Here is a 24,915-nt window from a genome sequence, read left to right as displayed (position 1 = left end):
ATTACCATGTATTGAACTGTTTTCTCTGTTGATTTGTTGTAAAACATGGTGCTTAATTTGTAAGATCATAACTTAATTTGACGTGTAATAGGCATTTCCTTAATCCCTCCTTATTATTCAACATTTTCGCTTATTCAACATTCTTCTGGCCCGTTTATGTTGGATTAATGAGACTCTACTGTATCTCTAGAAGGAAAGCCAGATGGTGTGCACAATCTCATTTTTCTATGCCCATTGCCCCTTTTTCTTTCTATGCCTCTTTAAAAAGGCCTGCCCTAAAGGAATGAAATCTCCTTTAAGGGAAAATTTAGTTTTTTCTATGACAACTTTCATCGTTAAGAACCAATTGGGATGGAATGAGGGAGGACACCTCAGTCCAGCTGGCTGATGGAAAACAGATGTGATTGATTAGGACATTGTTTTGAGCAGCACAGTAGCTACTTGGCTTGAGAATGGTGTAAGAATCTTTCCATCTCAGTTTAATGTTGAACCTCGATGCAGACACAGTGCTGCATAACCGACCAAAACCTGGGGTCATTTTTGTTGCTGATTCAAGGGGTTCCCAGCAACAAATTGTGGACAACTTGTTTGATTTAGATTTCTTTCTTATGCTTTTGTTGTCATGCCTGCTTCTTTAATAATTTTTTCTGGCATTATAACCACCTGATGTGTTTATTCCTTCAGATCCAAAAAAGAACAAAACAGAAAGAGTGTGTGTGTTTGATTCACAAAGTCTCCTACATGGCCTGATGGATTTGGACCAAACCTGGTACACATACCCTTCATGATCCAGCAAAAAAATACAGGAAGGATTTGGGGGGAATGATAGGGCCATGGGAGTTATAGTCCAGTCACATTCAGTGAATTCCAAACATAGCACATATACCCTTCATGATCCAACTCAAAATACTGATGTGGTTGCGGGGAGGGGGCTGTTAGAGGATAATGACAATTGGAGTCTTGGTCACAAACAAAACTGTGACCAAAACATTTTTCAACTCCCTTGGCAATTCCAATTTTGGGACAAACAGTGAAATGCTATAATGCGAGATTCAATCTGACTCAAGATCCAACTTGAGATAATTTCCCTTCTCATCTGCACTTTCTGACCACTGTTCTCTTAGTCTAATCAGCCAGTATTCTGTTTTCATTTGACTATTTTCTACCCCACCCACTATTCTATCTATTGCTGTGCATGGATTGGGCATTTTAACTACAGTGTTCCCTCACTTATCGCGGGGGTTACGTTCCAGGACCACCCGTGAAAAGTGAAAATCTGCGAAGTAGGGACGCTATATTTATTTTAATATTTATACCTTATTTTAGTAGTTATACACTATTGTTTGCTACCTGGCTGCCACCCAATATGGAGGGGGCAGGGCCAGTGGTGAAGAAGAAGAGGCTTGTGGGAAGAGGAGGGGCTGCCTTCCTTCCTTCCTTGCAGCTCCTCCTTGCCATCTGCTTCGAGGGAGGAGGAGGGCTTCAGTGGTCTCAGCAGAGCCTCTGCCATTTCTGTGTGAAGGAGAGGGAGAACGGCGGGGGAAGCAGTGTGTATCTCCCTTTGGGGGGGGGGGAGACCCGCAAAACAACGCAGGTGCAAAAAGTGAACTGTGAAATTACAAGGGAACACTGTACATAAAGATTTGGAATCAAAGAAGACATTCACTAATTGCAGGTTGGTGAGACACAGCAAGAGTTATGTGTATCCACACGCATGTATGAGAAAATCATGTAGCCATCAAAATTATTCTTTCACTGACAGCACTATTTGACAGGGAGAGCACCCCACTGCCTGAAGATTTTTAGCAACTCAATTACTTCCCAAAAGATATTTTAAAAGTCTTGCATCACTTAATGGAGTAAGTCATGGGAGCCAATTAAAAATACAAGGTGATGACTACAATCGCAGTACAACAGAAATTAAATGATTTGTATCTAAATAGGCAACCCAAAACAGGAAATTCTCAGGAGATGCCATCAGCGTTATCAGTAGTAGTCCTACAGCAATTCACCTTTCAGGCTTGTCTTTCACTGTCATTACTGTGTTTTGTTTCACAAAGAGCATGTTTTACTCCTTCTGCAGAATGAGGATGGATTAGATAACAGCACATCTATTCACTCACATTTTAATAAACATCATATTAATATACAGTCTTGTTGCAGAAGGTTAATGTACTACTTAAAATAACATGGATAAGTTCTTAATGACTTCTGAAGTAATTACAGTTGGCCCTCCATATTTGTGGGTTTAACTTTGGCACATCTGATTAATATGTTATCTCTAGAAATCTCTAGGTGCTCCAGAGATTTCTAGTGTATTTTGTTGTTTTTCAACTTTTGCAGGGGTCCTGTTCCTAATGTCCAAAAAAGTGGACGGCCTACTATAAATAACTTTACATTTATAATTGGGAAGAAAGTGCAATTCAGAAATATTCAACACTCATAACAAATTCACTTCAATCTTCACTTGGTAAAGTATTCTGTTTTGTTCAAAACATTGTACTCACCTCCACTTGCATACTCCATGATTAAGTAGAGTGTTTTTTCTGTTTCAATTACTTCAAATAATTTAACTAGAAGAAGAAAAACTGATTTCAGAGATCAGTATCAATTAGGTTACAACATGATATTTGGTCACCAGTCTTTGTTTTCCCACTTGGTAAGTAATATTTTTATTCATAAATTTTTCATTTGATGTTTCAAACTATCACAGCAAATGTTGAACAGAGGTGGGGTAAATATTTACAGGATATGTGTCTTTAAGTTAATCACTTACTGATGACATGCACATTACATAGTACAAAGCATGTGGAAGATGGTGTCTCATATAAACTCAAGTGAATTGACTATTTCATGAACAATATACATGTGTTCCTTCCTAACCTTTTAAATTCTGTCGCAGCAACAATAGGAAACATGTTTGCTTTACAAGCCAAGACATTTTGATGTCGAAAAGCAGCTGATAAAAAAGAGCATTGTTCCCTTGAAACAAGGTGTTTTCCAGCAAAATCATAACTTCCAGAGAGGACGATGTATCAATACTTGGAGAACAAAGCATATACTCCCTTTATACCACCTTGTTTCAAGAAAAAAAGTTTGATGTTCTAAAATTTGTTAAGTGAATTAACTTGCATTTGAAGGAAAAAATATCTCTTGTTGCCAGCACGATGGCAAAAGATTTCCCTGCTCCAAGAAGACTGAGGGATGATTAACTCCTCAAAACTACCTGCAGTATTTCATTCAAGCTGCTAGGAATTACCACTACCCATAGACGATGCTGGAAACTGACCACAGTACCGCACAGGAAGACCTAGAGATTTCTAAAGGTAACATCTCTTTTGGAATCTCTAGGTGCTTGGAAGTTGATCACAAAGTTGTGCTGGAAAGCTAGAAATTCCTAAAGAGGTGTTATCTCAGATTTAAAAAATAGCTCCGAACCCCTGTGAATGTGGGGGACTGACTACACTACAAAGAGTTTGATCCCCAATCAACAAAAAGAACCCCAAACCTTAAGACTCACTACCGCAGCCATTCACAACACAGACTGAATGATGCCAGAGAAGTATTAGAAGCCTTCCGGGAACTAAAACTACAGTGAGCTCTCTGTGTTGCAGCTGCAACTATCTGTAGTATGTTTGGTGATGTAGACGAATGTTGCAATACTGAAACCACTCACAAAATCAATGGGGCAGGTCTGCTAAGTGGTTTCAGGAAGCATCAATTGATTATATTTTAGAAAACTGACAGAACTCTTCTCTGCTAAGAGCAAAGACTAATGCAGAAACATCCAAGCGAAACCACCCGTTATATGACTATCGATGTGAGTTTAATACTCTCTACACAAATAAATATTGCAGTTTTCAATATGTATCACATGAAGAATAAAGCTTTTAAAGTGTACCAAGAGCAGCCTTGGAAATTACTAATGAACAAGCAAAGGAACACTAATTTTTATTTTAAGCTCTGAATTGTATGTGTTCCTATCTTGTTAAATTCAATGCAAAGATGTGTGTCTGTATTGTGCCTACTATACAGAATAAGATCTCATTATTCCAACATCTTGTCTTACATTTTAAAAACAACGCTTGCAATTCATACTTATCTTCTGAAGGAAGACTAATATCGAGGATAGGAAAAAAATTAATTGAGCTGTAAACTATATATTCTTGAAAAGAATATTTGTAACTAAAAAACACAGGAACTGCACAGAAGTAATAGCTTTGTCAATTGCTGTTTTATCAAGGTAGCCACTGACATTAGCTAGAATGCACAAGAGTTCAATTTCTTAGAGGAGGAATAAAAACATTTGGTGGAAGTGCTTAGGACTTCTAAGAGTAACAGCAACATTAACAAGAGAGGGCAGGGATCACAGCTCAACAGGCACATGGTTTTTAGGCTGCATCTGGGGCTATGGATTGAATAGACTGCATCAGCTCTAGTTTCTTAGATACAGTTATCATGGTATTCTAAAGGTGAGCAGATGAAGACTGGTACAGTAGAGTCTCACTTATCCAAGCTAAACAGGCCAGCAGAAGCTTGGATAAGTGAATATCTTGGATAATAAGGAGGGATTAAGCAAAAGCCTATTAAACATCAAATTAGGTTATGATTTTACAAATTAAGCACCAGAACAACAAATTTGACAGAAAAAGTAGTTCAATACGCGGTAATGTTATGTTGTAATTACTGTATTTACGAATTTAGCACCAAAATATCATGATATATTGAAAACATTGACTACAAAAATGGCTTGGATAATCCAGAAGCTTGGATAAGTGAGACTCTACTGTATATGGCATATGTTTTGAATCTCAAAACCTAGAGTTGATAGGCAGAAGCTGGCATTATTTTTGGAATTAATAGGTAAAATATACCCAGAAACGGGTCTAACATGGGGCCGGGCTGTGGCGCAGGCTGTTGAGCAGCTGCAATAAATCACTCTGACCATGAGGTCATGAGTTCGAGGCCAGCCCGTGGCGGGGTGAGCACCTGTCAATTAAAAATAAAAAATAGCCCCTGCTGTTTGCTGACCTGGCAACCCGAAAGATAGTTGCATCTATCAAGTAGGAAATAAGATACCACTTATTAAAAAAAAGTGGGGAGGCAAGTTTAACTAATTTACGACCTGGAATGAGGAAGTGCCGTCAGAGTGGATGATGAAGCAGCTGCTCCCCCCTGTGGCCAGAATCGAACATCCCCTCAGGAAAAGGTTAAATTGCCTCTGTGTCTGTCTGTCTCGGTCTCTGTTTGCTATGTTTATGGGCATTGAATGTTTGCCCTATGTGTGTATAATGTGATCCGCCCTGAGTCCCCTTCGGGGTGAGAAGGGCGGAATATAAATACTGTAAATAAATAAATAAATAAATAAATAAATAAATAGCTAGCATTCAAGGCATCAAAATATGTATTGGCCAGTGTCATCATTTGTCATTGTGCCTGAAAGGAGGCTTTTATGGCAAATGAAGATCAAGTGAATATACACTTCAGTTTTTCTTTTAAACCTAAAATCTAATAAACATTTTTCTCAAGTAGACAATAATAACCAACCATGTTCATAATGTGCCATAATTTCATTCTGAAGAAATAAATGGATTTTAAAAAACAGAAATTTCAAAATGTTTCTACACTCTAAAACCCTTAATGTGATGACAAGATTATTAGACTTCAGTCTGAAAGAGCAATAATTTATTTTCAGTTAAGATGAGCTACAATTGTTTTCCTCCAATGTTCTCGCCAATGAATAGGTGCTAAAGCTCCTAAAAAGTCTATCCAATGAAACAGTTTAGTAGAATCCAATCTACTTTAATTGGGAATCTTTGTGGCTATTATTGAACGCCAGTTACAAGTGGCATAACCCACTTGCTTTTGCAAGAACATGTCTAAATGTTAAATTCAGAATGTGCAACACAACATTAACTTTCCCAAGAATAAAAAAAGTTTTATCAGTATACTATTTTTATACCATACATTAGGCATTCTTTTTGCGCCAATAGTCCAGAATTACTAATACCTTCTGAAGTCAGCACTGTAAGTAACAGTATCATTTGTAACTTATTTTTATACCAGACATAATTTTTAGTTGATTTGAATCTTCATAGTAAGTGTGATGGAGGCAAGTGGTGAGTATGATGCAAAAGCTGTTAAGAGAAACCCGAGTTGAGTCTGGAGATTAGGAAATGTTGAGTCAGGGAATAGCTGAAACCCTTATTTAGGAGTCATGGGATTTATTTTATAAGCAACAGACAATCTTTGGGAGTCAGAGTATCACTCTACTACCCTTCACTATCCTTAACTTTCCACTCTGTTCAAGAAAGGGAACGAGGACTTCCAAGTTGATCGGAATCCTCTACCTAGTTTACCTACAGGAAAATCTGAAACTTTTCAGACTAAAGGCACATGATAATAATCTTTATTATCTTTATTATCTTTATTATCATGTGTCTTCATGATATTAAATGTATTATGGTGATGATGATGCCATTACTAACTCTCTAGCAGGGGCCAGAGTCAAATTACACTCCATGTGGAAAGGCAGGTGAAATAATAATGAAGAGCAGCTAATGGAGTGGAGAGGGCAACAGCAAGGAATAGGTTCTAATGAACCTGACTGATGATAAGGAACATTCATACTTGACACCATTATAAATGAACATATTAACAGTAATTTCAATTTATCTCACATGTATCTGTCCAGCAAATTTCCCTGAGACAGCACTAATGAACTTCTTACACTGGTTTTTGTGGGCAATAAATAAGTATTCATATACATCAGGTTGGCTTCTGACTTCATGAACGATTGCATTTCCTGTCAAATATCAGCTAACCTCAATTATTTAAGTTATCAGGAGCTTGTGGTATCCTGAGAACTGTTACGATGAGCCTGTTATTCTGCAGTGCAGCAAAACCAGAGGGAGGGACAGTGATTGAGGACAGTGTTAAGCTACTATACAGATAATCACATGACTGAGTTTATATATGAAGCAAATGCTTGTGACACACTGAAGACAGGCAGGAACAACATGAGTAGTCTGAACACTGCATTGGAGGATTTTTTTCCCCTTCAAAAGACTCTGAGCCTTTTAAGGGCTCTACTGTCATCATGTAAACCTAAATTTAATATATTTAATTTATTAGGAATATAGTTAATTAAAAATTTAAATCACTATCAGTGATTAACATGAAGGTATGCAGGACTAAATGATCATTTTTTAAAGAAAGAAATCTTACATTTTTCACACACACAGGATAATGTTTCAGTAATAATAATAATAATAATAACAACAACTTTGTTTATATACCGCTCCATCTCCTCGAGAGGACTCAGGGCGGTTTCCAGCATGAACATAAAAAACATTCAATTATCAAAAAAAACCACACAACAAAGTTCAACATAATACACATAATAAACGTCATAAGACAAAATCAAAACAATTCTATTAAAAAACAGACACAAATTTACAAATCCAAACCAATAAACTCCATCAAGGATTCCAATATTACTAAACAGAACTTCAAGGTAGACATGGTCAATTATAAGGGATACGTAAAACTAGTGCATCAGAATATCATAGGGCCAGGGAGTGGATAAAGTGCAGGGAAGGGTCTTAGTTGACAACTGGGGGGGGGGGGGGGGTGTCGAGGAACTAATCTTGCCCAAAAAACTGCAGGAATCACCAGGTTTTCAGTGCCTTGTGGAAAGCGGACAAAGTAGGGACTTGCCTGATCTTTCTGGGGAGGGTGTTTCATAGCCGGGGGGCCACCATCGAGAAGGGCCTCTCCGCCAGATCTTAAGGCCCATGGCGGTTCGTAGGGGGAGATGTGATCATGGAGATAGGCAGGGCCTGAGCCATATAGGGCTTTATAGGTCAGTACTTGCACATTGAATTGGGACCGATAGCTTATTAGCAGTTCAAAATTCACAAAAGCAATTCATGAAACTGTTCAAAGTAACTTCTTTCAATTCAGTTCATACATATATTTTATAGACAATGTTTGAACTGACAAATATATATATAAAGAAAAAATACACACAAACATATATATGAAGAGATGATTTACCTATATTGGGATGATTTAAAATCTTCATTATCCTTACTTCCCTGAAAAGCTAGAACAAAAGACAATATAGTGATAGTGATTAATAATAAAAATGACCAGCAACTGTGTTTTCTTTAAAAAGACTGTAATCACATTTTAAGAACCTTGGAAAACTAAAGATATCTCAGAAAGGAGTTTAGAGCAAAGAACCTCCCCTCAGCCCCTGACATCATATAAACGACACTCACTGAAGTCAAAACTTTAAGAAGCTAAAGAGATTTCAGGAAGAAATTCAAACAGCTTATGGGTCTTCTTAATCTGGATTCTAGAAATACTTCAGTGCTCCAAGTGCCAAGGGCTGAACATTCCAGCCATAGCTTTAAGTTTTGATAGCTATTCGAAATCTGTCCAGTAATGGGTCAAAATCAAGTGTTTGTCTAAAAAAGTTACACAATGATTCTGTGATCCTGCCAACAAGCCTGCCCAAATATTCAAGAAAGGTAATGGAGAACAAAACTAGGATTTTTCTTGCGGCTCAGATTTTCAGTTGTGAAAACTGAGGCACAAACACAGAAGAATGGCAGGGTTTGCAAAAAAATGTCGATATGACACATATTGGAAATGAGCATTTGCATATAGCGCCAGATGTCTGCCTAATGAAGACAACTCCCATAAATGATTCATTTGCTTTCATTCTCTACAAAGACTGCACAATTCCCTCTTTCAACATTCTTATTTAGATGGTGATGAAGAAAGGAAGAAAAACTCTGGATATATATTTTTTGTAACTGTCTCATATTTTAATTGATATCTTGCCTTTCTTTTATCAAAGAAGTCAACCATTTAATTCAAGGAATTCCCACTGTCTATATATATTTAATAAAATCTAACTCTATTGTGTGATTTAAGTTTGCACCATGCCAGAATACAGATTAGTTGTTACTTTAAATTATTACACAAAATAAGGGCAGTTTTTTTCCTACTGGTTAGATTAGAAAATCCAAATCTAGTAATTTTACAGGTAACAGAGATACATCAGTGGAATGGAGCACAAATTTTCTGCAAGTCCCTCCTCTCCGCTACAATCTGCCATACATCACCAAATCTACTTTGAAACTTTGGATGACACACTGAAGCAGATGTGAAAGGAGGCAGTGATCTGGGCCAAGAACAGTTATGGCTAAAAACCATTTCCTTCTCTGTTTTGCCAATGCCTTCAGTTAGTAACTTAAAACAATCCACAGCATAGCAACAGTACGCAATTCCTGCCCCAACAAATCTTTATTTGATATTTGTAGATACAATCCCTCTTTAAAAGCAAGCAAAACTTCTGTGCAATTAAGAAATGTATTTAAAGGCATCTGTATCACATATTTCTTAATTTTTAAACAATCCTGGTGCTCCTTTAAAATAACCAGACATATAAAATTGATATGCCTTTTTCTTTACTGTGCTGTTGGTGATTTCCTCCTACATTAAATGCATGGTTAACTACAATGAATATACAAAGCTGAGATGTATGTTTTTGCTTCTGCCATCAGAAACAAAGACAATTATATTAGAATGCTGATAAAATACAGCCTGTATATATTGCGTGTGAGTGTGTTTCACTCGCTGGTAGCATCCCAAGAATACAAAGTCTGACTCCAAGGAAGTGCAGTAGTTTTTAATCCTCTTCAAAACAGTGTTTGGCTCTTACATCCCTTTAAAGTGGCCCAACACTCCAGATGGTTGGCATTCCCAAGCATTTTCTTGATTATTTTCTAAAAGCTGTTCTGAATGCAAAAGGAGGAACAGCAATCAAGTAATTTTATTTTATACCAACTACTGTCCTCAGCTATACTAGCACACTATCATTAACTCGCCAGAACAGCAGAGGAGAAAAACATAAAGAGTCAGTATCCAAACAACTACAATAATCACTGCTCAAAATGCTGCATAGTTTCACAGCCTGGAGCTGTTAGTTTGGCAACACTGAATAGTTGAAAGGCAGCAGGTGACTGCCAACATAGAAGCTGTGGACTGGATGGATTCCTACATCCTTTTGCCTTTTTTCCCTTAAACTCTCAAATAAGCTTTTTTCCCAGGGAAGGACCATAATTTGCATTAACTACATATCTAAGGGAAAATGATAGAGATTACTGAAGATATTGATCATGGTGAAATCTTCTACAACCACTGTTGCCTTTCAGTCATTAAACTGAGTTTCTAGACTTCAATCTGTCATTAACAGTATAGTTCCAAGCCTAAGAAAGCTGATTGATGTAGTTGTCATTGATGTAGATTCTATGCAGAATATAAAACAGCAAAGGGCACCAGAGATCTTATTCAATGTATGCAGCCATGTGGAGGTACAGTAGAGTCTCACTTATCCAACATAAACGGGCCGGCAGAATGTTGGATAAGCAAATATGTTGGATAATAAGGAGGCATTAAGGAGAAGCCTATTAAACATCAAATTAGGTTATGATTTTACAAATGAAGCACCAAAACATCATGTTATACAACAAATTTGACAGAAAAGGTAGTTCAATACGCAGTAATGCTATGTAGTAATTACTGTATTTACGAATTTAGCACCAAAATATCACGATGTATTGAAAATATTGACTACAAAACTGCGTTGGATAATCCAGAACGTTGGATAAGTGAGTGTTGGATAAGTGAGACTCTACTGTATTAGAATATAACATTATGGCTAAGAGGTGATATCTCAAGCCCATTTCTGTACAATTTCCTAGTTCAAAAGGGAATTAATTTGATGACATAGCCAAATTTTCCCAATTTATCCACCAGATGGAAAAGTCTGCATTAAAATGAAACCACTTCTGAATGTGCAGTTCTTTTACTAAGACACATGTAATATTTAAAATGAACCCACACAAAATAGACAGGAGAATGATAGAAGACTAGGCTATAAAAGAACCGAATTAACACATTTTAAAAACTGAACATCTCAGTAAGGCAGGTACCAAACCATCAGATGACATTGAAAAGAAATTTTCCAAATATGTATATTTATTTGAAACTGGAAATCAAGCAGTCTGAAAAATAAACGGAGAGGGATCCACGCAGAACCACAAAAATAGCCATGGAGAGCCTGGCTGGTTAATATGTTCCCTGTTTTAATCTTAAGTGAACTTACCTTCTGTAGACTAGTTGGATTCAATTGAGTTTTATCAATAATTTTTATTGCAACCTGGAAAAAGAAGTAATATTAGTGTTAGAGTGGGTTTTGCCAATATTAACATTATAAGACATTAAATTTATTTAACCGTGAATCACGTACAAACGAACAAACCAATGTGAAATCTGAAAATACAATCTGTAGAATTAAAAAGGAATACAAAAATATAATTAGTATTAATTTATGACCAAAATCAACCATAGGTTGTAACACACTATGTGCCTTACTGCTTAGTCAACTGAAATTGTGAAAAACTATTATCAGATCAATATCAATATAATTGGTGCTCAACGTCAAGCACAAAAATTGTCAACTCCCAAATATAGAACATACACAAAAACATACCCCAAACTGGACAGCAAAATAATAAGGAACAGACTAGCTTTCCACTCGTGAGATGTAAAAGAGGTTGTAAATCAACACTAAGTATTTTTATGAGCGGGATCTGCAATATACTGTTTTAGTAAGACCCTTGTTTATTTCTGTCTTATATTCAAGGCTGGCCATATTGTTAGACAGCACATTTGCAAATCTCAATGAACACCTAAACAAATCTAGTCAATAAATTAATTCACATAAAACATTTTAGTGTAGTCAATTAACAGTGACCATTTCTAATTCGTTAAAAAACATTTTAGAAGATTCCAGATTAGGTAGCTTTCTTACTCTATTAAAGAAAACACTAAAAAACTTTATTTTAAAGTTCAAGGGGCATCTTATTTTGTAGGACCACAAGACACTCTGGCAAAAGTTATTCATTACATTTCTCCTGAATTGTTTGTCATGCTTTCACATGCTGAAAAACATTTGGCATTGATTAGTAAAGGATGCAAGAATGTCAAAGGAATCAAATTCGAAGGATAGTGACAAAATGAAGCAGTGAGGGTCAAATTTAATATGACTGCTCTATATTTTAAAGTACTTTATGACTCAGCAGGAACGAGACAGAGGGGGGAAACATTAGAGAACATCTTGAATACAAAAGAGGGTGAAACTGCAATCACATAACTACACTAAAGATCTGGAGCCCTCTGGACTGGTGGTGAGGGTGGAAATTCTGGAAAACAGTGGAAGTCTGACTGTATTTAGCACTGGATGCAGGCCAATTTATTTAGCAGTAACAGACTAAAAATATGAACAATGCAACATTTTTGCCAGTCAACGGCAGAAAGGCTAATAACAATGTGTAATAACCGGTTTTCCTCTCCAAACAAATCACTAAAATTAGGAGGTAATTCACTTTTTAAAAAAGTAGGCAAGGCAGACAATTTGTGGCGAGGCGCTGCCACTGTTTATGTAATCTAGAATAGTGTTTCCCGAACACTGGTCTTCCAAATGTTCTGGACTTGAACTCCCCAAATCCCTGATCATTGGTTAAGGCAGCTGTGGCTTCTGGGGATTGAAATCCAAAACCCCTAGAAGATTAAAGTTTGGGAATCACTGATCTAGAAGATAAATACAGTTCAACAAAAGACAACTGAAAGATTACAGACCCAACACAACCATTCAACCAGAAACTGTCTCACCCGGGAAAGCAAAACAGGTCTACCAATATCAATAATAAAAGTAAGAAATAATTTAACTATCTGTTTTACAGAATAGATATTGTAGTATCGTCAGAATAGGAGTAAACTCTTAAGAAGAATTAATTAAAAGTCTAGTCTCTTGAAAATACGTAAACGTGCATTAAGACTTCATGAAGTTCCTTAAAAGCTCTCAATTTGTCCAAAAGCAGTTTTCAACACAAATTTCTGTGTTCTAAAAATAACTATTTGTTATTATAGTTGGCATTCTGTATCTAGAGATTGTACATTCACAGATTCAACCATCCAACCGCTTGAAAAAAGTCCAAAAAGTCAAACTCAGATTTTGCTATTTTCTGTTAAGTTTATTTTTATCATTTTACTATGCTATTGTATATAATAGAACTTGAACATCCGGGGATTTTGGTATTCATGCGGAGACCTGGAAGCAAATTCCATTAGATACCAAGGGCCACTGTACGCTACTGAAGACCATGAATATCACTGTTGAAGCAACTGAGAGCCCTATTTAGTCCAGCATTCTATTCCAAGAGTGGCCAACTGCATGCCTCTGGTACGTTTAAAAGGAGGACACGAGGGTGACAGCCCTCTCCCACTACAAACCATTTTTTCATATATACTTTTTTTCCAGATGTGGTGGCTAGTTTTCTATGTGTAGTCTCACCATGGATTTGTATAAAGACATTGTAAGACCAACACTTCCATTTTTATCGTCTTGCTTTCCATATGTCACTAGCTTTCCATAGCTACTCCCTCAATAACACGAGCTTGCGAAATGGGAACATTCTGTTAGGGACTGGTGGAAGAAACAAAATAAGGCAATAAGGTGGTTGTTCTGGAAAGTTGTGTGGGTTTTTGTGTGGGTGTGTGTTTTGGACCATGTGCTCAGTCTGATGACATGGTCTAAGATAATTGACTTCTGCTGAGAATTGTGTGATGATCAACAAATCATTGACTTGGTGTAGGGCAGAATTACGAATCACTAGCTCTCTAGATCTGCTGCTTCAGGCCCTGCAGATTGGAAGAAGCATATGAAATGGAAATCATAGGTGGCCAAGAGTGGTGTGATGGTACTTTATAAAACAGTTCAACACAGACAGTGAGGGAGCTGCTGCAGTGACTTCCAACACCTTTTGCTTTGTTTGTTTTCCTCCATGTGCACATGAGAAGCTACAGTTGCAGCAAATACAAGTTGAATGTCCTGATAGAAGAGATGGTCCAACAATCTGAGGTCCACATAGTTACACTTCATTCTATCAGGAGAATGACTTTTTTGAGAGAAAAGGGTAGATTCTTTTGACACCTTCTGTGAAAGGTAACATGGAAAATGCTTCTAAAGAGGAGAATTACCTAACGCAAGAGGCAGACACATGAAAAAAACATGATACACAGAAGTAGAACTATAGGAATCATTCTCTGAGTATAAAGCTAGACAACAAATTCCAAGGTCTCCACTTAATAAGAAATCATGAATCTGAAATAAATAAAAGCAGTTGTCTCAAGGGAAGAGAAGATTCATGTTGTTCCACCAACTACCGCATTTACTACAATCTAGTGCTCATCTTTTATTTTTTGCTAATGACCTTGCCAAAATTGGGGTGTACATTAGAGTCACATAATATAGTAATGTTAGTGCTGTGCCAAAGCAAAAGGGGAAGGTGGTTCAGGAGCTGCACCTGGCGCTCCTATTTGAGGGACATCATCTCTAATTTAATGATATGCTGAATGCTATGCAATCTTAGGATTTGTAGTTTGGTAAGCCATCAGTATTCTTTGACAGACAGGCTCAAAACTTGTAAAAGCTACAGTACCCAGGATTCCATAGAATTGAATCAAGGCAATTAAAGTGGATTCATTTTACAGCACAGATGCACCTCAGGGTTTTCTTTTCCACTACTGGAAGCTTTTGTGTTCTAATGCAATTGTTTATAACAAAGGAATTCTAAGCAGGCAGCAACAGTAATGTGCACCTTTTTTGACCAAATTATAAAGACTGCACTTTTTACCGCTGTGCATTAAATTAGGCAGCAAATACTTTTTTTTGGTTTTAAGGGTTTTGAAAATTGAGGTATACATTAGATTCGATAGAGCATTAGACTCAAGTATGGCATTACCTCTTCTTCTACTTAATGTCGAAAGAAATGCTACTTCAAGATATAGCCTTCAATATATTTCAAGGGACTAGTACATGGGTGAGAAGCTGAAGGACCTGTGGACACAGATTACTTCCTCACATCTTCCTTTTGAAGGATATGGCCCAAGAAATGAATACTGGGACAACTGGCTCCACAGATGGTGCTGTTGGGAAAGATTTGGATTCTTGGATTATGGTTGGCACTTCAATGAAGGAGGATTTCCAACAACATATGGGAGGTATCTAAGAGGTTGGTAAGAACCTATAATTTATTTATTTGACCAGTCATATGACCATTACAAATAAAAACATGGCAGAAAGGAGGGAGAACAGCAGCTGACCTTCTGTTTGCAGTCAAAATCTTATTTTTCTGATTCTTCTTTCAGGAAATGTGCTCTTTTCTTGACAGCTTTCAGGATAAAAAGGCTTACTCTGATTATGGTGGATGGTAAGAACCTATCTGTTACATGATCTACCAACTGAATGGCTTTAAACTGAGTTATACATGGGAGGGAGACAGTACTCCAGAAGAGGTGGTAGTATAAGCCAGTATTTCTCAAACTTTGCTCCTCCAGGTGTTTTGGACTTCAGCTCCCAGAAATCCCAGCTAGTTTACCAGCTGTTGGGAATTGTGGGAGCTGAAGTTCAAAACATCTGGAGGAGCAGAATTTGAAAAACACTGGTATAACCTTTTCCAAAGAAATAGATCAATCAGGAAAGGGAAAGTGTCCACCTGCGAGGTGATCCATGATTCAACACCGGAAAACATGTTGAAAACATTGTGGTGAAAAGTGAGGGGGGAGAGGGAGAATAGTGAATTACCGTGAGGATTTTCTATAGTCCAGCAAGCCAGACTGAAGACTTGGATTACACCTTCATAGAACAGATCACCATGCATGCACAATGAATAGGTATAGTATTACTGGGAGATTTCAAGCATTCTGATAATTACAGAAATCAAATTATGCCAAGAATTTAAGGTAGTAAAGTCAACTTTCTTTATATCCCGTCCCATCTCCCCTTGGGAACTTGGGGTGGCTTACAACATAGAGGGCAGCCATTCGATGCCACACAAATACAAAATAAAAATACACAATAAATTATATACAAATAATTAATACAAACAATTTATCACAACCAAACATTAATAAAACACAATTCACAGTAACATTAAAAGCAAGATTAAAACCCAGATCAATAGATTAAAACCATATCAGTCTTTAGCAATTCAGAAATTGCTTTAGGTATAGCAATATCTTCACTTGGCCTTCTGCCAAGTGCCATTATTATTGTGTAGAACAGTATTTCTATTTATTTATTATTTCTTTGCCATATTTGTATCCTGCCCTTCTCACCCCAAAGGGGACTCACAATGATATGCTCGTCCAGTGTTTTGGATATAGAATCATAAAATCATAAGAGTTGGAAGAGACCTCGTGGACCATCCAGTCCAACCCCCTGACAAGAAGAAGGAAAAACGTATTCAAAGCACCCCCAACAGATGGCCATCCAGTCTCTGTTTAAAAACAGCACTGGTCCAGAAGATGGATGAACTAACACTGTCTAACCCACACTTCACGAGACTGTCTGAAAGAATATCTGGGGGTGGGAGGTTGGCTTCCATACCGGGGTGGGGGAGGCAGGATACAGAGTAAATAAGAAATAAAGATAACAACAATGCCGATTCTAATCCCAACCAACAAAAAATAACTTGTTAATGAACTGGTAGCATGGTAGTGATCATGTTTTCCTGCAATTCGTCATACAGAGGGGGAAAAGATGTCAAACAAAATCAGATATGTAATCCAGACTTCAAGAAATTTCTGTAAGCTTGGGGGAATACTAGATGAGATCCCATAGTCGGAAATACTCAAAGGGAAGAAAGTGCATGATGTGGGTGACATCTTTAAAAGGTGAGATACTAAAGGCACAATTGCAGAGATAGAGTGCATATGTAATGAGTCTTGGTTTCAGAATCTATCAATTTTCTCCACATCACATAGTTTTATAAAGCTCTAACAGTGTCTTTCTTGCTTGTCCTATAGCCAAATCCATCTGTATATGCCAGATACGGAAGTTTTAAGAGATCAAAGCTTTAAAAATGTTTTGAATGGCATACATAAAGCTTTCTACCTGTAGATTATGAAAACATCTTATTTCCTCTTCTCCTGTTATTGGTATACTTCAATCAATCGGCTTTAAAATACCCCACCCTGGGCAGTAAGCCTCTTCCCCTTGATTCAACTCTCTACAATGTGTTCAACACAGACAATCTCCCCACAGAGGAATGCCAGCTCATCCTCAAAATGACAACACAATAGGACGAGATGCAACCTCCTTCTGTTACTCAGCAGATGAACAGAAGCTTTATCACCTTCAGACTGGATTAACTGTTAACATATGGGTGGGATGGGAGAAAATGTAAAGCTACTCAGAAACATCAGCTGGTTTAAGACAGCTGTCTGTTTTCAAAGAGTTGCTTTTACCTTATAAGCAATGTTATAACACTTACATGTGATAGGCACCAAATTCCATTATGTTTCTAGGTGCTTTTAATACTAGGAATCACTGAATAGCTTTAACCGTGAATCAAAGACCACCAGTCTAGTAGGTTCAATACATTATACAAAGTCTCTCGAAATGAAACCAAGATGTCTGTTCTGCTTTCTGGAATGAAACAGGCACTTCTTGAACTTCACAGGAGATTAGTTCACTGATCTGCAGGAACATATGCCACAAAGGCCAAGGCATAGACTTTCTATGTGTAAAAAGACAAATATATGAACCAAGAGTACAATGATCTATTAAGATCATAAGCAATCATCATCATCATCATCATCATCTGCTAAGATACAACCAAATACAACCAAATACATTTGGCCAAAAACCATATATACAAAAATGTGTGTGTGTGTCGGGTGTGTATTTGCAGTAGTAATCATTATTCTTTAAGCACCTATCACACCGATATAAATAAGAAATTACACACTAACAAGTAGTGAGAATCCTTGAAGTTAGCAAGAGTCAGTCATCAAACTTTCTAAATTTGCTTCAGCATCTCTTGTTTTTAAACAGCCCTTTTCAGACAGCTGAGATTTGTCTTTTTACACTGCAAGCTTTAGGGATGCTCATAATATATACATATTATCTTCATAAATTATGCATATAAATTGACAGGGCACTAAAAACTGTCAGAAGGTTGCCAAATAAGTTTAGAATTCTGTCCAAACCTACATTACATGTAGTTTCCCATTTGACCATTATGCCACAATGGCTTTCTAGGAAATGTTAACACATCTTCAGTCTGCTGACTGTGAGAGAAACTAAATATAAAAGGTACTTATGCACAGCTAGGTTAAGAAAAGGGAGTTAACCTCAATTTCCATTTTAAAAATCAAAATTGGAAACAAAGCTGATCCCAAATACATTCAGGTACCATATCTTGCTCAGTCTTGGAAGCTAAGCAGCCCTGGTGGTTACTACTTGAATGAGAGACTGCCATAAATATCATGTGCCGAAAGTTATATTTCATTGGAACTGGCAGACACACCTCTGAGAATTCCTTGCCAAAGAAAACTCAATTGAATTCACTGTGGTCACACAAGTTGATAGGCAACTTGAAGGCACATAGACACATACTCCTACAGTAAGTCACCTAGTTCCATTGGGTTATTCCAAATTAATTAGCGAAGTGAAATCAAAAAGGGATTGCCAACAGCACTGTGGAGAGGACATTAAAATGGCAAGAGCCTTTTCATGTAAAGATATTAAAGGGATGCATGTATAAAAAATCCTAATTTTACACATGTACCAATGGGGAGACAGTCAGCAATGACTATCCAAAAACATTTCCTGGATTGCAGGGTTGTTGTATGTCTTTCCATTTCCTGGATTCATAGCTGGACAACAACTGTGGAATGGGTTCACACTAGGAACCTTAGAAAGGGGATCCAAATAAAATGAGTATCATAATATCTTCATACAATTCTCACTTGGAATATTGTGCAAAGTTTTAAATGTTTGAGACTGTTTAACATTGAAAAAAAAAGGAAAGGTAAGCCATCAAGAAAATCAAGGGTGGTAAGAAAAATTGATAGAAACTTTTCTCCTTCTCTTCAAAAGCATCCAGGGCTATACAATTAAGCTAAATGATGGGAGATTCAAGACAAAAGGAAGTACATAAGAGCATATGGTAACGACAGCCAATAAGTTAGACATTAGACTAGGCCACAACAACCTGTGGCATCCAGGTGTTCCTAGAATTCCCAGAATTCCTGACCACTGGACAAGCTGGCTAGGGCTTCTGGGAGTCTGAGTCTCAAACATCTAAAGGACCACAGGTTGTGCAGGCTTAGACTAGACAAACTGATGGGGGGAAATGATGGAGAGGTAAGAGAAAAATAATTATTTGCTACCTCCAGGATCAGAGCCAGCTTGCCCCTGAATTCCAGTTGCTGGAAGACAACACCACAAAAAGGCAATTGCCTTCAAGTTCTGTTTGCAAGCTTCTCAGGTGAATGTGACTAGTGGCCACTCTGGGGACAATGCTGCACTAGAAAGGCACCTGGTGTGAGTCAGCAGGCCTCTTATGTACCTATTTCCAATAATTATAAAAAATGATCACCCAAATTAATTTCTAAAAACATCAATGGAAAGACACAGACAGATACTGCATAGTTAAATAAGTATTATGAGGAATGGGTGTAAAGCACTGAACATTTATGTTTCAAGAGAAAAAAACTGCTTCTAGTACACCTTCCACTTGTACAAAGTACTATATTATTCTGTGTTGATTTACAAAAGTTTTGATTTGGAAATCTCATCAGAAATGTTTAAATTGTTTTTTCAGATTCAACCACTGCTGATTCTTTATCAATTTCAAAGACAAAAGAATCCACAATTTTGTCAAACCTACACATAATTATTTTCCTTATTAGAATTCATTACATTAAGGATTTCATTCTGCTAAGCCAAAGTAATTTCACACTTAGAACATATTTTAAATTGTTATAGTTTCCAACAGTAGCACCATGCTTTACCTCTCTGCCAGTAAGGATGTGTCTTGCCAGCTTTACTTTTGCAAAATTCCCCTTTCCAATTGTTTTAAGGAGTCGGTAGTTCCCAATATGGGGTTGTTCATCTGTGCAGGAAGCTATAGAATTTCTGCAGCGGGCCCCAGAGCGACTAGTTCGAGAGGAAACTTCCTGCCGTCCTTCACCATGAGAGGTGTGCTGTAATGAAGAAACAAAAGATATTGAAAGAAAACTGCAGCCCAATAAACTAAATAACAGAGTCACAATTAAACTGATGGAGCAACAATTTAAGACACACAAAGTACTGCTTAACAGACATATTCAACAGACATGGATTTGCTATCATTAGATATATGGGTGGGTGGTTTAGCTTGAAAAAGGGACTATACAAATTCATAATAAACATGCATTTTAGCATTTTAGACAGTTAAATTAAATCTCCAGGATGAGAGGCCTTATACCTCTGAACAGTTGCTGGGGAGGCAAATAAGAAATTTGGAGACTTCACTACTTATACGTTTACTAAACCATTTAAATAGCTACAATTGGGAACAAGATGGGGACTGCATGGACCCCTTGTTTGTCTATTTTTAGTTTCATTTTAGAAAGTAAAAAGGGGCCCAAAATTCCTAATGAACTAATATTACAAAATTCTTGATTTGCCAGTTTAGCACTATTGTATTCTGTCTTCTTCCATAACACTTATATAGCATTTTTCCTCAGGGCCTTCAACATTTCCTTAATATTATCCAAAGTGTTCAACAGTAAGACTTGTAATTCTCATCCCATAAGGAGAGATAATTAGTGTGTTTTTAGAATAATATATATTTCAAAATTTGGGGGGAAATTTAGGGAAGGATACAGTACCAGGTAAAAATGGAAATTACTTTTGAAATAGCATATAAATGATTGTACCAATAAGCTTTGCTTTGGTCCACATTGCTAACCAAAACACAGCCTTAGTGTGCTTAATTCCATTTACTCACATTCACTTCATTACCCTTGGAACTTTCATTTTTCCTGTTTCTATATGCCCCACTATTCTTGCCTCACTCCTCCACTCACAACTCCCATAAATCCTAATAGCTGGTAAACTGGCTGGGATTTCCGGGAGTTGTAGGCCAAAAACATTGGGGACCCCAAGTCAAGAACCACTGATCTAAGGCCCTTCTCTAAGAATCCACAAAGCATGTTTCTTAACATTGAGTAATATCTGCAATAACATTGGTTTAACTGTAAACATAATGCTTTCTGAAGCTTCCTAACACTAAATATGAGTTCATTGCAGGCAAGCAATATCACTATTTTATGCCTCAGCTATATAGCACTAACAGTATAACGTCTTCTCATAAATACCACCAGATGATGGAATAAAGAATTAACATAAATAAAAGAATACCAAAACAATAATGCATAATAGAAACCGTATGTTCGCACAATTGATATACAGTAGAGTCTCACTTATCCAAGCTAAACGGGCCGGCAGAAGCTTGGATACGCGAATATCTTGGATAATAAGGAGGGATTAAGGAAAAGCCTATTAAACATCAAATTAAGCTATGATTTTACAAATTAAGCACCAAAACATCATGTTATACAACACATTTGACAGAAAAAGTAGTTCAATACACAGTAATGTTATGTTGTAATTACTGTATTTATGAATTTAGCACCAAAACATCATGATATATTGAAAACATTGACTACAAAAATGGCTTGGATAATCCAGAAGCTTGGATAAGCGAGGCTTGGATAAGTGAGACTCTACTGTAATTGAAAAATTGAAACAGAAACATGGAATTGCTAGACCTCCCTTGACAATGAAAGCTTGATACTGCTCTTTTCGATACTTTTTAAAGCACACAAATCTCCTCCAAGAATCAGCGCAGTGTGGCAGTTTGAATATTGCACTAGAACTCCAGAAAGCTAGGGTTCAAATCTGCGTCTAGCCATTGAAACCCACTGGGTGACCATAAACAATTCATAAATATTGTCTCAGAACAAGGCAATAGGAAGGTTCCTCAATAAATCTTGCCTGTGACAGGTTCAACTTAGGGCTGCCATAGCTTCCACATCACTTGAAGGCACACAATGTGATACATGACTACCATGGGTCCAACAGTCATTTTTCTGTCTCTGACATTTTTCTGTCTCTAAGAACTTAGATGGGCTCCATACAAAAACAAAATAAACAGAAACAAACACAGAAACACGTCTGAAGTGGCAAAAAATCAACCTCATATTTTAAAGAACTAGGAGTTCTACAACCTCCATAAAAAGGAAGATTGTTGCTCCAAGTGATTTCTAGCAAAGACAATTCAATTCTGGGGAGGGGGAGAAGAGTCTGAAAAGAACAGACAGCAAAAATCTCTAAGTGCTGCACATCGCCTCAGGGATCTACTCTGCCCACTGCTATTCTATAGCAAGGAAAACTATGTACTTCCAGTATATATTAAGTCAACGGTGATTCAGTAAAGAGGACAAATGTTACTGCTATCTGAGAGGGCTAGCCCCTTGCACCCATTTTCTGTCCAGGCATTCAAAAAGCCAGAAGTGGCATTGTTACATGGAGAGTTAACAGAGCTGGTGCTTCCAGGAACTAAGTTCTCCCAGGATAGACTAAGCTCTTGCCACTCTATTCAGAATGCTGCATGGAGATTACTGTAGAGTACCTGAAGTCAAATAATACTTTGTAGTGCTTCAAAAATCCTAACTTAGCAGTGGTACAGTAGTCTCGCTTATCCAACCTTCACTTATCCAATGTTCTGTATTATCCAACTCATTCTGCCTCCTGCCCGGATCCATAGCTGTTTCTCTAGGCAGCAATTCTATCTTTATATCTAGTCAATTTTTAGTAGTCAGTGTTTTTGTAGTCAACGTTTTCAATACATTGCAATGTTTTGGTGCTAAATTCCTTAATATAGTAATTGCTACATAACGTTACCGTGTATTGAACTGCATTTTCTGTCGATTTGTTGTAAAACATTTTTGGTGCTTAATTTATAAAATCATAGCATAATTTGGTGTTTAATAGGCTTTTCCTTAATCCCACCTTATTATCCAACATTTTCACTTATCCAACGTTCTGCCGGCCTGTTTATGTTGGATAAGCGAGATTCTATTGTAGTTGCATTCGTATACCAACTTTGTTGTGAATTTTCTAGTATTTTAGTTTTATTCTTTAATTTTTCCCCATACACTTCATTTAATTTGCTTCGCTTATGTCTTCCAACCACAAACCTGGTGTTCAAATGCTACTCCATCTGCTTCTGTCCCTTCTCCCCAACATCATTACATCCACTGCTCCTCTACTGGGTAGACTCTGGTTCGAAAGCACTTTCCTCATATACAAGGGTGTTTTTTTTTAATTAATGATAAGAAAGTAGTGGGAGTATCTAAACAAATGAAAAAATCTCACAATAGCTAGGTTCTGTTGCTTTCTCCCAACTGGAATAGACCTATTAAATCTGTTACTGAATGATGACTCAGGTAAATCCCCTGACTGAAAGTCTGTTCTAATCAGGACTAACAACTAGATCTAGGCCAATGTAATATAATAAATAGAATGTAACTGGTGTGATGACTCATGGGCCTTGTAGTCCTGTTCCTAGTACTATTGTGGCAGACGAAGAGGAAAACATGGGATTTTCGCCGGTTCAGCAAGAGCCGGAGTCTCTTCACCTGCAGGATGTTGATGTTTGCCCTCAAGAATTCAGCCAAACAGGCCTTGGGCAGAACTCCCCCCCGTTTTCCAGGAGGGAAAATTATTCTAAAGATAGGGGAGTCTGGGAGGCTAATCGGAGAAGCCTGAGAATCGCTGCCAAACAAATGGATGATTAGGCCTGCTTCCCTTGGGAAATTCTAAGGAGTCATGCATCTGGACAGAGTTGGGTTTCGCTTCTCGTTCTCTAGGGAAAGAGTCCTGTTGGCGGGAAAACGAGACCCAATATAGGTGTTTGGCGCGAGGGATTCTTTGCGGAGTCAATTGATCAGCTTGAGGAGAGAGATCGTGTGTGGACTTCGTAATCCCAGTTCCTTGCTTCCCGGATCAAGCTTCAAGCCTTGCCTTGTCTCACGGTTTTACCACGGACTCTGTTTCATGCTTCATGTTCGTCTTGCCTCCAGTCACGGATCTAGTCAAGAATCAAGTTTATTTCCAGCCTTGTTGTCAAGCTTCATTGGACTTTAAAGACTCTGTTATTTCCCCACACTATTGCTTGGCAAAGTGTGTGTTTCGGTCAAGTGGATTAAAACTTTGAACTCTAATATCTTATATTGGACAATACATTTCTGGACTATATTTGACCTTATCTGAAAGGTCTGCTTCTGAACTATATTCTTCACTTGTTTTTATTGATTTTATATATTTCTTTAATAAAGATATTAGATAGAGACTGGCCTCTGTGTAAGGTTATTGGTGCTCTGCAGCCAGGGTCCTGACAACTGGCAGTCTTCATTCAATTGTTGAAATGTATTGTTGGGTTCTGCATCATTCAATGTCAGAGAGAGAGAAGTCGCTACAATATGACCCCTGTACATGCAGGATCTGTAACTGTGGTTCACCTATAAACATTTGGCAAAATATGTCCACTCTAGGACTTTGCTAGATCCTCAAGGCGATTCCATTGTATGCTTCCCCCAGAAGTTAATAAACAGGGCCTAGCAAGTCCCTATGATACCTCTTTAGCCATTTTCTAAGACCACCATGGCAACTGTATGGCAACTTCCAGCAGAAGTCATGAATGGGGTTTGCTATTAGCCCGTTTTCTGTTTCCATTGTGAGTTCAAAAAATATCTCCCCCCCCCCCCCCGCCCCTTACACACACTATTTGTAAAGAGCTAGTGGAGAAGTAAATCCTGAATATATCACTGCACAAAGAAAAAAGTGCATTGTGAGTCATCCCCTCCTGGGCTCCTGACCAACTGGCAGTGCAAGAGAACCCAGGTTTTGCTTCTTGCGCCACCTATTTGAGGGTACCA

At 37.6% G+C, this 24,915-nt stretch overlaps 1 protein-coding gene across 12 annotated transcripts in view; it reads right to left on the bottom strand.

Annotated features, from left to right (window-relative positions):
* Positions 1-24,915, bottom strand: part of mark3 (microtubule affinity regulating kinase 3) — an 83,372-nt gene that overhangs the window by 45,200 nt on the left and 13,257 nt on the right. For all 12 annotated transcript variants that reach the window (XM_062968522.1, XM_062968519.1, XM_062968520.1 and 9 more), the window contains 4 exons: positions 19,942-20,133; positions 11,183-11,236; positions 8,059-8,107; positions 2,508-2,573 (listed from right to left, as the gene is read on the bottom strand). In XM_062968522.1, coding sequence (XP_062824592.1) covers positions 2,508-2,573; positions 8,059-8,107; positions 11,183-11,236; positions 19,942-20,133 — 361 coding nt within the window. The remainder of the gene's footprint in view (positions 1-2,507; positions 2,574-8,058; positions 8,108-11,182; positions 11,237-19,941; positions 20,134-24,915) is intronic.

The sequence above is a fragment of the Anolis carolinensis genome, chromosome 1, assembly GCF_035594765.1.
Source record: "Anolis carolinensis isolate JA03-04 chromosome 1, rAnoCar3.1.pri, whole genome shotgun sequence".
In the NCBI taxonomy this organism is placed as follows: Eukaryota; Metazoa; Chordata; class Lepidosauria; order Squamata; family Dactyloidae; genus Anolis; species Anolis carolinensis.
Note: the sequence above shows the minus strand (reverse complement) of the source record. Positions and strands in the feature narration are given on the sequence as shown.